The sequence below is a fragment of the Falco peregrinus genome, chromosome 3 (genome assembly GCF_023634155.1).
Source record: "Falco peregrinus isolate bFalPer1 chromosome 3, bFalPer1.pri, whole genome shotgun sequence".
Lineage (NCBI taxonomy): Eukaryota > Metazoa > Chordata > Aves > Falconiformes > Falconidae > Falco > Falco peregrinus.
The window spans coordinates 13,328,105-13,341,190 of NC_073723.1; the positions used below are offsets into that span (position 1 = coordinate 13,328,105).

The 13,086-nt window shown below is 48.2% G+C and overlaps 1 protein-coding gene across 5 annotated transcripts in view; it reads left to right on the plus strand.

The window, feature by feature from the left end:
- The first annotated feature begins 3,269 nt into the window (after positions 1 to 3,269).
- Positions 3,270 to 13,086, plus strand: part of RHPN1 (rhophilin Rho GTPase binding protein 1) — a 30,987-nt gene continuing 21,170 nt past the window's right edge. For 3 of the 5 annotated variants that reach the window (XM_005235804.3, XM_055800374.1, XM_027784327.2), the window contains exon 1: positions 3,272 to 3,800. In XM_005235804.3, the coding sequence (XP_005235861.1) occupies positions 3,705 to 3,800 (96 nt within the window). In that variant the 5' untranslated portion in view covers positions 3,272 to 3,704. Of the gene's footprint in view, positions 3,801 to 13,086 lie in introns of all 5 variants that reach the window. The other 2 variants (XM_027784329.2, XM_027784326.2) reach the window with 2 other exon arrangements.

A 13,086-nucleotide genomic window follows, 5' to 3' on the forward strand; every position in this document is an offset into this window, starting at 1 on the left:
CACCACAACAAAAACAATAAAACACAGCAGAGAGACAGGAGCACAATTGAGATAATAGCTCTCCCCACCAAAGCAGGCAGCTAAGCCACCATCACCCAGCTATCACCTGTCCTCTTTTTCTCATGGATAGAGCAGCCAGACCTCCCCAAATCCCTGCTCCCCCTGGAAACTCAAAGCCTCAGAGGATGCAAGAAATAAGGACCATATTCACACAGCACCAAAGCAGTCCCTATCCATGAAGGGCCTTCACCAGTGAGACAAAAAATGTGGGCTTCCCAAGGTGAGAACAAACTACAGAGCACCAGAAGACATCCCACAAACTTTTCAAGGAGTAGAAAACACATTGAAAAACATCCATATTTTACCAGCCTTTGGTGAGCCACAAGCACTTGCAGCTGCTGATAGGACCTCACTCAGTACATGGTGACATGCTCCCCTCAAAGCCTTGCAGACTGGAGAAGACCTCACCCCTTGCCCAGCTGCCTCACTAAAAGCAACGCCTCTCTGCAGGCAGCTGATTTAAAGACTCCCTCAGCGCCAATTGGAGGGTCCTGCCCCAAAATGCACCCTGGGAAATGAAGTTTTAGCTCAACAACTGAATTCAAGGAGAAGCCCTAGCCAGCATCTTTTTAATAAGGGTACCTGCTGGGGGAAAATACTTTATGCTGCTTGTTGGGTTAGACTAAACACATTAAAATCAGCTTAGTGAAGTCTACCTTCCAGCAGATAACCCCTCTTCAATTATTTTATTACGTTAGTTCCCCAAACCTAGCCTTTCTTAGGTGCCCATCAGAGCCTTACTGTTGGAGTTAGAAAGGTCTTTGAGCCAAGATACTTGGTGTAGAAGGCCAATATCCTACAGAGTGTTGCATACTACCTCCTGTAACCCTTGCACTAAGCACTCACCCCCTCCCCCTCCTCTCCAGCCCTATTAATGCACGTTAGTCTATTGCTTTCACCTGGCCATCAAGCACCTTGTCACAGCTGAGCCTCAAAATGACCTCAACCACCCTCAACCTGGTGTAAGCAACACTGCTGGAAAGGGTCTAGTGCAAAGGGGCCACGGGGACTTTGCAGAGCAAAGCTTTCCCCTAAAATATTGGGTTTGGGGGCAAAAAAAGGCATTGCCCCATGTTGAAATCCCTGGCCAGGGTAAGTAGCGGGGCCACACGTTCCCCTGTGAAGATGCTGCCTGGTTCATGGCCAGGAGTGGAAACGCTCAGAGGCAGGGCTGGCTCTAGGCAAGCCCCTTTGATCCCTGTTGTGCCACCCGGGGAAAAAACATCCAAGCCACCTTTCTTGCTGGATGAGTAAAAGTTGTCAAGGAATAGGAGCCAGCCCTGGGGCAGGGAACAGGAGAGGACAACTTCATGCTGGGGCTTGTTCACTCTTGGCTGCCTTCTGTCGAGCCAGGGACTGGTGTATATTTGATTTTCTTCCATTTTTACGCTGTGACCCATATATGTTTATTCAGCTCTGATGCCTGATGAAGGTTTCTCCTAAGCCCTCTATGCTGGTTGGGATGCCCATGATGGGAAATGATGGAGTTCACACAGTGGGGTGAGGTGAGAGAAAGCTGTCCTAGCCTAGACCACCTCCAGTTCGCTTATCCATCCTACCTAAGCACAACCTGGGTTAAACTTCTTAATAATTGACAGGAGTTGTATGTATTTTTATATATTTTTCCTTTGCAGATGCTCTTCGCAGTGGGGGAGACAGGAGCAGGATGGCTCCACCCAGGGCTCTGCAGTGGGGAAACAGGGACCGCTCATCCTTTGGGAAAACCAGACTGCAAAGGGGGTCCCTGCGCGGTTTAGTGACGATATCCTGCGAGCTGCCGATTGTAATCGGGCTGAAGGCAGCTCCCTCGTCAGCAGAGGAATAGACGCCTCTCCCTACACGTTCCCTGGTGTGCAGACAGTTGCAGCCACACGGTTAAAATGCTTTCCCTTGCAAACCACTCCAGTATTTATATATATACATATAAAAATATATAAATATAAATATAATTTGGAAAAGCATTGCTGCCATTACAGATTAAACAGTAATTCCACTTTTCTAGTCCAGCGGCTCCTTTCAGATTAGGAAGTCCAGGAGGGAGAGAAAAGCCCTTCCTAACGTACTCCCTTCCCTGGGATGGCACACTCCTTGAAACCCTGAGAAGGAAAAATTGGCTGGGAAAGGTGGAAATGGTTGAATATATTCAGCTATAAAATAAATTCATGCAATATGAAAGGTTTAACGTATGCCAGGCTAATTCCCCTCTGCCCCCTTGTTAAACAGCCGAATCTGCACGGGACTCCCCGTGCCCTATTGAATCCATGCACAGCTTGGGAATTGGATTTTTCCAACCCCTGGACACTTTTCTGAAAAATTTTGCTGGACTTAATGCTGTTGCCTAGTCCGGCTCTTATTTTACGAGCATGATTGAGAGGAAAATCCTCCTGTGGTTCAACAGTATAGCTCGGTGGGGGGTGGTGGTGGGGAAAGGGTATGATTTGCCTGTATCTGGCTGGAAAAGGTAAAAAATAAATTTGATTTTATTTCTTCATTAATTTTTGCATTGCGTTTTCTACGATACTGAGTTTTGTGCAGGAGTGGAGTCGAAAGGCTATAGCAAGGCAAGGGTATGGCATTCCCAGATGTTGCAGAGTCGCTCCAGCAGCTGTGCGAGCTGCGGTGTCACCACCCAGATGTTTGGGTTTTTTTGAGGGGGGGGAGTGGGATGCAGACCAGGAGCCACACGCAGGGGAGCACCCGGGACCCAGCGCTGGGGCAGAAGGCAGCCGGAGCTGGGTGTGTGTGGGGGTGCACGATGGGTGCCGCCTTGTGGCGCTCCCACCCCCTCCACAGCAGCCCAGGTGTTGCGGGAGGGGCGGGGGGGGGGGGAGCTCGGGGCTTGCACGGGTTGAATTATGGGGGGGCGCCCAGATGTGGCCGGGGTAGGGGCGTGTGCGCGGTTCTAAGTGGGGTCGTCCAGATGTGGCAGGGATGGGAGCTGCCGCGCGCCCAGCTGTGCTCATGGGAGGGGCGAGAGGCCCCGCCCCCCGTGACGTCACCGGCGTTCTAATTCCCACCGTTGCCACGGGCGACAGACCCTCCGCCCCTCCCCTCCCCGCGCCGCTCCGTTCCTCCCCCGCCGCTACTTCCTGTCTCGCGCTCCCATTGGCCAGCGCCGCCGCCGATCCGTGCCATCCCTCTTTCCCATTGGTCGAAGCCTGGCTCCGCCCCGCCCCACCACCCTGCTTATGCCCGGCGCCGCGGTCGTTCTCGGCCGGCAGCGCCCAACGGCGGGGCCGAGTTGGGGAGCGGGGCGGCCCAGTCTGCCGGGGCTTGCTCCGGTAAGTTGGGGTGGGTTGGTAGAGCTGTGGGGTTTGCCCTCCCCCCTCAGTTGAGGCATCTCTCTGAGTCAGTTCGAGGGTGTTGGGGGTCTGTGGGGTTTACCCCCGTCCTCCGGGGTGGCAGGCTGTTGGGTGCGAGGGGGGAGCCGCAGCAGGCGGGGGCTAGTGGGTGTTGAAGCCCCCAGCCAGGCCAGAGCTGGGCTCAGGAGCCCCCGGGGGCTGGCAGGGTGTGGGGCTAGGCCAGGAGAAGTGGAGCGGCCCCAGGTGGGGACACCAAGCCCCAGAGCCAGCCGGTGAGGTCAGGCAGGAGCCTCCAGTGCGGGCCCATCCCCCACCCCACCTGTGGATGCGGCGTCCCTGGAGATGATGCCCCCTGAGGAGGAGAGCTTGGATGGTGGCGGGGACAGGGATGGTGGCCTCGTCCTCCTGCAAGGCCTGAAGAGCGGCAGCACCCGGAAGGTGAGGCACGGCCATGGGGTGCTGTGGGGGGGTGCAGGGTGGCAAAGTACCCAGCTGATGCTCTGTGGGGATGGTGGTCCGTGTGGGTGGGGGTGCAGGTCTGTCCTGGCCGTCAGGTGGTGCTGGGTGCGTTGGGGCACAGCAAGGACCTGGTTGAGGAAGGGCTTGATGGGCAAATGAAATGTGGCAAGTAGCTCATCCCTAAGCAGACCTACACAACTATCTCATGGCTCATCATTCTTCAGTGCCACTCCTTTATCACATCTTCCTCCACTGGCTCAGTCTGCAAGCTTCCCAGCAGCTACTTTTAACCAAAATCTCCTGGATTTTGGCTTTTTCTCCTTCCTGCACTGCCTGTCCCTCCTGTTGTTGTCGGAGGTACCCGGCAGGGTGTTGCTCACTGAGTTTCTTCCCCAGGTGCTGTCCATAAGGAAAGTCGGTACAACAGCAGCCTGGCCATGCCTGTGAGATGGGGCCAGTAGCTCCGCTGGCATCACTTCTTTAATTAGTAACAGCAGGGTGAAACCAGTGGGGCTTGTCCTCAGGCTGCCACTGTCCCCCAGCTGCTCAGCTTTCCATGCTGTCTCTTGGGTATCAGTGCATGCATGTTCCTGGGGTCAAGTGTTGCTTTTCACAGGAAAAGACGAGTAAACCTGAGTTTTTGGGGCTGTTTAAGTGTGCCTCCCGTTAGGTTTGTCCCCTGGGAGCCAGCTTTACAAACCTGCTGTGAGTTTGCCCTGTAATCTGAGCTCTTCTCACAAGTATGTAATTTTCAAAACTTGCTCTTCAGCAGAGCACTGCATTTCTGCAGCCCTTTGGCAAAAAAACCACAAACCCAAACACCCCAAAACCCAGCAGTCAAAAAAGCAGAACTCATCCAGGCTCTCTTTAGAGGTGTTTTTTTCCTGAATGAGGGCTGAGATTGCAGCCCTGGCTGAACAAGGATCAATCTGATCTTGAGTCACTTGAGCCTGGCCTCTGACTGCAGCTAAAGAGGTTGCAACCTTAAACCAGGTTGGAGTTTACTCAGGGTCTTGTCTAAATAGCAGGTGCTGCTTGTAAAGGAAGATTAGCTGGAGTTCTCTTTTGCTTTATATGAACATAAAGTTTATATATTTTATGGATGAGCTGTTCCCTTATATAAGCAATTGGTTTACCCTGTCTGATGGATCTCTAGCACAGAGAATAACATAGGAAAATATTGCAAAACTTTTGGCGGGGGGGGGGAGGCTGGCAGGGGATATGTAGCATCTGTCATAACATGGTTATTTTTTAATTAAAAAAAGCACCTGATTAGACTTCCTATTAATGATATCAGTTTTTAATTTAAAAGAAACTATCAATATAGCATTCTAGTTGTGGGTTTGGTTTTGTGTTTTTGGTTTGTGGTTTTTTTTTTTACCCCGAGAGCATCAGGGGCTGTGGATGGGACCACTGTATGTTTGCTCCCTCGCAGGGGATCCTGAATGCTGCTGCAATAGTGATTCTTTATTATTTTTTTTTGCCAAGGTTCATGTACCGGGGCTGAAGATTTAATACATCTGTTTCCTGCTGGCACCCTGCCCCAGCTTTCATGATGCCCTATGCCTCCCCCAGCTCCCTGGAGCAGTTTCACACTACTAAAATTCAAGCTATAGATGCAGGTTTTGCTGCTTAAAACCCCCAATCCCCCATATTTTTATTTCTCACCCCCCCCATTTTATTTTTCCTTCCTCTTACTGAGTGCATTAGCCAGCAGCGAGGGCACTTCGCTGGGAAATTTAAAACCTTAATCCTCCACTCATTTGTTAAAAGGCTGTGTGATGTAACCATATTCTCAATAAAAGGTTTTAGAGGTTTTAGCTGGTAATGTCTCCCACAGAAAAACAGCTTGCAGCCGGAGTGCTTCATGAGATTAGTTTCATGATAGGGACTTTATATATAAATAGATGTTCAGGGAGCAAAAACGTTTGTTGTGACCTACTGGTTGTCTTCCAGTAACAGCCCATATTACTTTCTGAAATGCCCTTGTTTGGGAGGAGAAGGAAATTGTTGATAATCTTTTATGAAGGAGAATGTTAAAGCCTGCTTTTGTGTGTGGGGTAGTTCTCCAGCTTTTGTTTTGCTCTCTATCCCACAGGCTAATGCAGCTAAACGAGGGTCACTTGGCCACTTGTCCTGTGCTGGCCTGACTCAAACTTGTAGGTTGCGAAGAGGAATAATAATCCCAGTCGACAGCTCTGATTCTATCAAAATAGCTTATAGACCATCATGGTTCTGGAAATAAAACGGGTGCTGAGAGCTTGATGTTCCAGTTACCTTATTTCTACAGTGATTTTTTTTCCAGGTGCTGGATCATCTGTGCACTGGGAAACATCCCTTTTTGGGGACAAAGCTGTGTTAGGAAATACTGAGCCTGAGTGTGGATGAAAATAGGCACTTGCTTTTTTTTTTTGAGTGGGAGGTGTAAACATTTACCAGGTAAAACCTGCAGGGCTGAGGTTGTACCTAGAGACCATGTACTCAATGCATAGAGTTGGGACCATGGATCAAGGGTATCTCTGTTAACAGCAGCGTCAGCGCTTCCTACAGCTGTGGAAATTGTTGTAATCTTCATCTGTTCTTTGTTCTGGTGCAAGAATTTTGCTCTAGCTTTTACTATTGAGAAAATCTTGATATTCCGGTGCATGCCTTGATGCAGACTTGAGTGGCTAAACACAGCTTGGACTTGACCAGCTTTTATGCAGTTGCCCACCTCTGCTTGAATTGTGCTTGATGGTTGGTCCTTGACCCTCCCAAGCACTGATCTTTGGCTCTTCATTCACCATCCCTGCTGGGGTTGAAGGCTTCCTGGGTGCAAGCCATATGATTTCCTTGCACTTTAGCACCTCATGCTCCTTAGTGTGCTGTTTTCTTTCATTGCATTGTGAGTGTAGATGGGTAGTGCTGGAAAGGTTGGTTGGTCCCTGACTTGGTGCAGGAGCTCATCACCCAGAACCCACTTAGCAGACAGCTCTGAAGACTGGGTGCCTTTAGGGTTAACAAGAAACCGTATCTAGCACTGGTGTGGATTTTAACAGTGCTTGTGAATCCTGGTCCTACCTAGAGGAATTCTCCTCTGAATGAGAAAACAGTTTGCAGATGAGATCAGTCCTGATGTCCAAATGTTGCTGTGGCTCTGTCTGCAAGTGTGGCCCTTGTGGCTATCAGGTGTCAAACTGAGATCTTGGGCTTCTCTTGTAGCCTTGCTTGGCTTTGTCTTTGGCTTCAGAGGATTTTTATTATTTATTCTGTCAGTTCTCTCTGTGCATGGAAGCAGCACCTGGGGTGTCTTTTCTGGGAACTGCTGGGGTAGGAGGAGATGAAGTGGAGGTGAGAGACATAGGGAGCCAGGCTCCAGCAGAGCTCCTGCCACTTCCTCTTGAGGAGTGTATTTATGCCCTGATCAACCAACGCCAGCAACTGATTGCTGTGAGGAGGGAACAAGGCAGCACTGGAGAGGTCAGATGAGAGAAATCCCAATGGGTTGTCCAACAGAAGGCTTGAACAATGTCATCTTCCTTCCCTGGGAAAGCGTTAAATAGTAGTACTTTTGATGTCTTTTGACTCCCTTCCCTTAAAAAGCAGTAAGCTGTCAATTCCCTAGGAGGCATAACATAAAATTAAAACAAAATTATCCTTAAGGCTTTACGGAACATACGCAGCAGTCTGGGCACCTTTGCCAAATGCAGCTGGGCTACACTTAACATGTTCGTGGTGTCCACCATCCTCCAAGTTGGTCTGAGCAGTAAAAGCTGTGATGGGCCTAATCCTGCCATGAGACCTCAGCTATATCCATGAGCTCTGGTTGTCTGGTATCTAGCACATCGCTGTGTTGTGAGACTGTGTCTGAGCCTGTGTTGTCTGACACGAGGTACCAGGACTGCGGTGCAGATGTGCTGCTGTGAATGGTCTTAATGACAAATCTTGGGACAGATAACCTGCTGTGGTGGAAATAAAGTTATACCCTCACTGAGAAAGAGGGAATTGTGTGTAAAAATGCCTGACTATCCAAAGCAGCAGCTCATCCCTTACATATTGCATTGCCTGGCACCAGGAGTCTGCGTGTTTGTATATGCACATGGCAGTGATGCAGGGCTGGCTGGTGCCCTGTTCCCTTTGCAACTTTCTCCTTGAACTTCCCTGTACTTGGATGTGAAGGTTGTCTCCTTGGTGGTGAGGCTGGCTGTAGAGCCTATGTCAGCACCAGGTGATGATTCATCTCACCACTGCCGTATTATGGGTGTCTCCAGTCTCTGTGTAAATTAAACTTCTTTCGTTTCTCCTGCTATTCTGTGGGCACTTTCCAGCTGCTCTAATTGGCAGGAGTTCTGGTGACTGTTTTGTGGCTAAAGCTGGTCTTGGAGATGACGCAGCTTGGTCTGTGCTTCAGCAGGTGGGCTGTGGAGCCCCTCCTGTGATCCAGCCAAGCCCTGCAAGTATATAGGAGCTTTTGCTGCAATGCCCATTGAGGCTATAATTTAACTCCCAGCTACAGACCCCTTTCTCATTTCTCTGAAGAGAGCTATGCCTGGCTCCTGCCAGCACGCTCCTGGTCTATGCCTGTTCCTCTGGGCAGGGATGCAGGAGCCCCTTAAGCAATTGGATCTGCATCTCTGTTTCTCTCTTGCTTATGGCTTTACCAGCATGTTCTAGGATTGTGTTTTCCCTTGTCACAGTAACAGCTCACAGTCATCCTTAGATTGCTTCATACACTTAAGTTTTGCTTTTGCTCAGTTGCTGGAAGCAACTGCAGTTCTAGCAGAAACCAAAGAGCAGAAATCAGTCCCTTTATGCATGGCTTTGCCCTTTAGACTTGCTGGCATACACCTCTCCTGACAGGTGATTAGGTTTTTCTGTCACTAGGGCTGGGAGGCAGTGGCCTTGTTTTTTTGGCACCAGGGTCACAAATAATGGTATAGGTGTGCCTTGTCACCCAAGACATAGCCAGGCTTCATTTCCTGGAGATGTGAAGTGCAAAGTACACTTGGTGATCATCTCTAAACACTTGCTGCCTGAGGACTTGCTTATAGAAGGAAATGTAACCATGTAATTGCCCTATTTAACACCACAGATGGGTGCTCTTGAACTGGAAGAGGTGTTGGGGAGCTGGCACCACCATTACGTCATTGTGTTCTCTGCGAAGATAGACTTTGAGTTGGCAGAAGCCTTGACATCCCTTAAAGGGGATCTGTTTGTCTTGGCCTCCTCTGGAAAGGGTCTTCTGGCCTTTTCCCTTTTCTTCCTTATGTGGAAGCATTGGCTGAGCACTTTCTGTAACTCTGTCATCTGCCTGTGCAGAGGGTTGAACACAATGTTATTTGGCAAATGTCTTTGAGCATAAAATGGCCTTGCTACAGTAATACTGGCTGTAATCCTGCTTTGTCAGAGGCAGTAAACTTCAGAACCGGACACAACTCGTATAACTTAATGATGCACACCTCATTCATTTTTATGGCTTTCTTAACATATGCTGTCCTCTGTGTACATACAAGTTGTGCTGTTCCCTGTCTGCTGCACAATTTATGGCCCCTTACTGGAAGACTTAGGTCCTTGCTTTCCTTTTGTAAAAGCTTTAAACTAGGAAGGTTAAGAAATCTCATGTTTGACCTGCCAGCTCCTTAAGCACCCAACTCTACTCTTCCGCTGATTTCCCTGTGCGCACCCCAAAGCCCAAGAGGCTGTTGAAATAACACCTCTTTCTTCTTTGAGGTCAGCTCTCAATGGGTTGACCTCAAAAGCTTGTGCAAAGAAGAATTAAGCAAGGAAGATGCCTTTTAAAAATGAACACTGGGTTTTGGTGGGGCTTTTTCCCTTCGCACCCCCTACGTAAGGCATGCTTATATCCATCACCACTTTAGAAACTCTGTGCTGTAGTTTTTAGCTTTTGAGTGCAACTTGGAGAGTATGGGTACAGGCAAAGTGTTGGCTTCTTTTAAACATAAGCTGTTGGAGGATGGGCATGCTTGCCTCTTGACTCCATCTCCCCTGTCTACCTTTTGATTTAAATATGGCTCTTTTTTGCTTGTGGTGGTGTTTACTTTCATATGTAAGTTAGCCTTGGCTAAGCATGTTATTCTGGAGCTGAATTTTCTTCTTGCTCCTATATTTGTGAAATAACATCATTTCTGCAATGCTTCAGGAGCAGGTGCAGCCTAGGCTTGATTGTTCCCCATGGTGGCCTTGGCATTGGTCCATGGCAGCCAGGGATGATGCTTTGGGACTGATGGCAGATCTTCTTTTGGAGAGATATGCTGCAGTCCCATGGGTTACTGCACTTCCCCAACTTCATAAGGGGTGAGTAGCAAAGCAAGGTGTGGGGAGATCACATGAAGTCCCTAAGGGCAGCAAGTCTCAAGATCCTGACTTGACATCCTCACAATGCTTTGGCATTACATTATGTGCTCTAATACCTGACTTTCTGGTACCTTTTTGCTGTTGGCTTAGGAGCCTGCATGGGAATTGATAACTATCTCATTAAATCAGATTGAGAAAACACTGTTCAGAATGGGGTGGGGGCAGGGGGGAACCTTGCAGCTTTACAGATGGCTTAGTGTCTCTTAGAGGAAGATGTTTAGGCAAATCCAAATGCCATGACTGCCTGGATGTTGTCAAATCGTGTTTGGTCCCCAGCTACCTCAGGGCTTGCAAGTGTTCCTGGAAGGTAGCTCCTCTGTGGCCCTGAAGAAAGATGAGGTGATTAACAGTTATCAAAGCTGCTCTGTTTGCATGCTTGAGAGGGTTCGTGTTCATCAGCTTTGACGCTGGTGGTGCCTTGAATTTTGCCTCTTGGTGTTGTCTGAAGCTAGGCATGGGAGAAGTGGGGAGCCGCCAAGTCAATTAAATAAACCCCAGAATTGCTTTTGCAGTGAAGAGGTTTTAACGCTGAATATCTTGAGGAGCCATCCTAGCATCTTCTCATGCCACTCTGCATCTTCTTTTCTTTCTTAATTTCTTCTTGTCTTGTCATCCAACAAGGCAGTATTCATGGACCTTCTCTATGGCTTTAGATAGTCTTTCCATCCATGTGCCTCTTCCATCATGTCTTACCTGCAGCTTCCTCTGGCCTCCTGCCCATGTATTCAGGTAGTCTTTGCCACCTGCTGCCCCTGCTCCCTGCCCCCCCCCCAAAAAACACCCAAACCCAACAAAAAAACACCACCCCAAAACAAAAAAACCCCAACAAACCAACCAAACAAAAAAAAAAACCCCAACAAACTCTTCAAATCCTCTGACTGCTTTCAAGCAAACCTTTGCAGGAAGTGTGAAGGTCTCAAAGGTGATGAAAGCTCCTGTAGGAAGAGCTGGAGGCAGAGAAAAGGTGCTTTCCACCTCCAACAGTTGCTACCAGGGTTGTTGAGTTTTGGACAGATTTTTGTGGCTCTGGAGGCAGAAAGAGGGGGCCTCGATCCTGCTTGCTTACATGTATTTGGACATATTTGCATAAGCATTCGGCTCACATGTCTCTCGAGCTGACAAGCACACACAGCTTTTGTCTGTAAACCTGAGAGGCTGTTGAAATTTTAATAAGCTCCATTTTTTTCTTTACTGCTCCTTCTCCTTCCTTAAGCTTTAACTCCCATGTGTAGGTTAATGTCCTGCACTGTATGAAGAAACATCATTGAAGGCACAATGTTTGTAATCAGCCTTCAATAAAAGAAATACTTGTGTAGTACCTTAAACTACATCTACACAAGAAGCTCCTTTCTAAACAAGAATTTGATGCTGTCGTCTTTGCTTTGAGAGCCTCTGGGTGCTCAGATTTGAGTAGTGCAGATGTGGTTGGGTTGGGTTTTTTTCAAGGACCGTTTACAGTGATGACCCATCTCTTTCTTGCTAGAGAAAACCTGGCATGGTCCCTTCTTGGGCGTCAAGGTGTGGGATTCCTTATCCTTTCCCTTTTTCTTCCAACTTCTGGATTTTTTCCCTGGCAAGCCAACAATGTGTGCAGGATGGGTGTGTTGCCCCAGGACAAATCCAGAAGCGGCGCTTCTGGATCAGCCTTTCATGTATTTGCTCCTGAGTGTCTCAGACACAAGATTTGTGCAGCTGTTGGAGTGTTTTCATTAACATCCCACTTAATTGCATTTCCAGAATAGTCCGTCTCATGCTTCCAGCTTCTTCCTTCAGTAATTTAAACAAATTATGGATTACTGTAAAGCACTAAGCCTGCAGATTTACGGACCAGATGAAGTGACCCTGATTCCTCAGTCTCCAATGTACCAATTAAGACCTCAAATCTTTCACTTAAATGAAAATGCTAATGTTAATCCCAGACCCTTTTTAAAGGGGGCACCACTTAGTGGTCTTCAAATATGAGAAATTATTTTTCAGAAGGCTGAAGTCCATGAAAATGCAAAATTTTCCATTCCCTACTTGCTAATCAAAGCTAGTTGCGTACTTTTTTGAGCAAGGATTTTTTTTTCTTTTGTTGTAAGTCTAAAGGTTGTTGCTTAAAAATTAGACTTGAGTTGCAAGGAGAAACTTCCTTTGTGTCTCTCTAGGCTAGTGCTAAATGCAAACAGAGGAAAAAAAAAAAGGGTTTTTTTTCCCATTCGTACTGCCTCAGAAAAATGAAATAATCTGCTAGAAGCAAATTTTCCCAGAGTAACACTGGGACTCTACAGTGTCCTCTGAAGAGGTAACCAAGTGTTGCCATGGCTCGTTGGATTTGAGACTTTTGTGACCCATCTTGGAGGATGAGGTGATACCTGGTGAAGCCCACAGATCTCTACATGGATGAAATTAGCTGAGAAGGTGTTTTGGACAGAATGAGAGCAGGCACTGTTGGAGCTCTGTAGAATCTCTTGAGTGGTGAAACCCTTTCTTGCTGTGGAGGCAAGAGGCCCACCAGTAGCAGTGGAGGGAAAGCACTGGGGAGAAGGGTAAGACTGATATGCATAGCTAACAGAGGTTTTCTAAGGGAAGCAAGAGCGTGAAATAGTGGCTTTGAGGGATTTCGTTTAGTGCTACAGTGGATCTTGATATGTTCTTGGAGGGATCTGCCTGTGCTTTGCACTGGTGTATGAAGAGCAGGCTTGGAGGGCTTCATCCTCTTAAACTACCCAACCTTGTGCCATCCCAAACAGGTGCTGTGTTGTTGTTTTGGGTTTGTTTTTTTTTATCGAGGGGTCTTTAGAGGCTCATTTCATCCATTTGAACCTCTCCTCGCACAAGGGAAATCATCTCTTCTTGGACAGAGCTTTTGTGGCCCTGGATTCGGAGACCCTCCTTGTGGCAACCTCACTGCTTTGGGCATCCCATAATA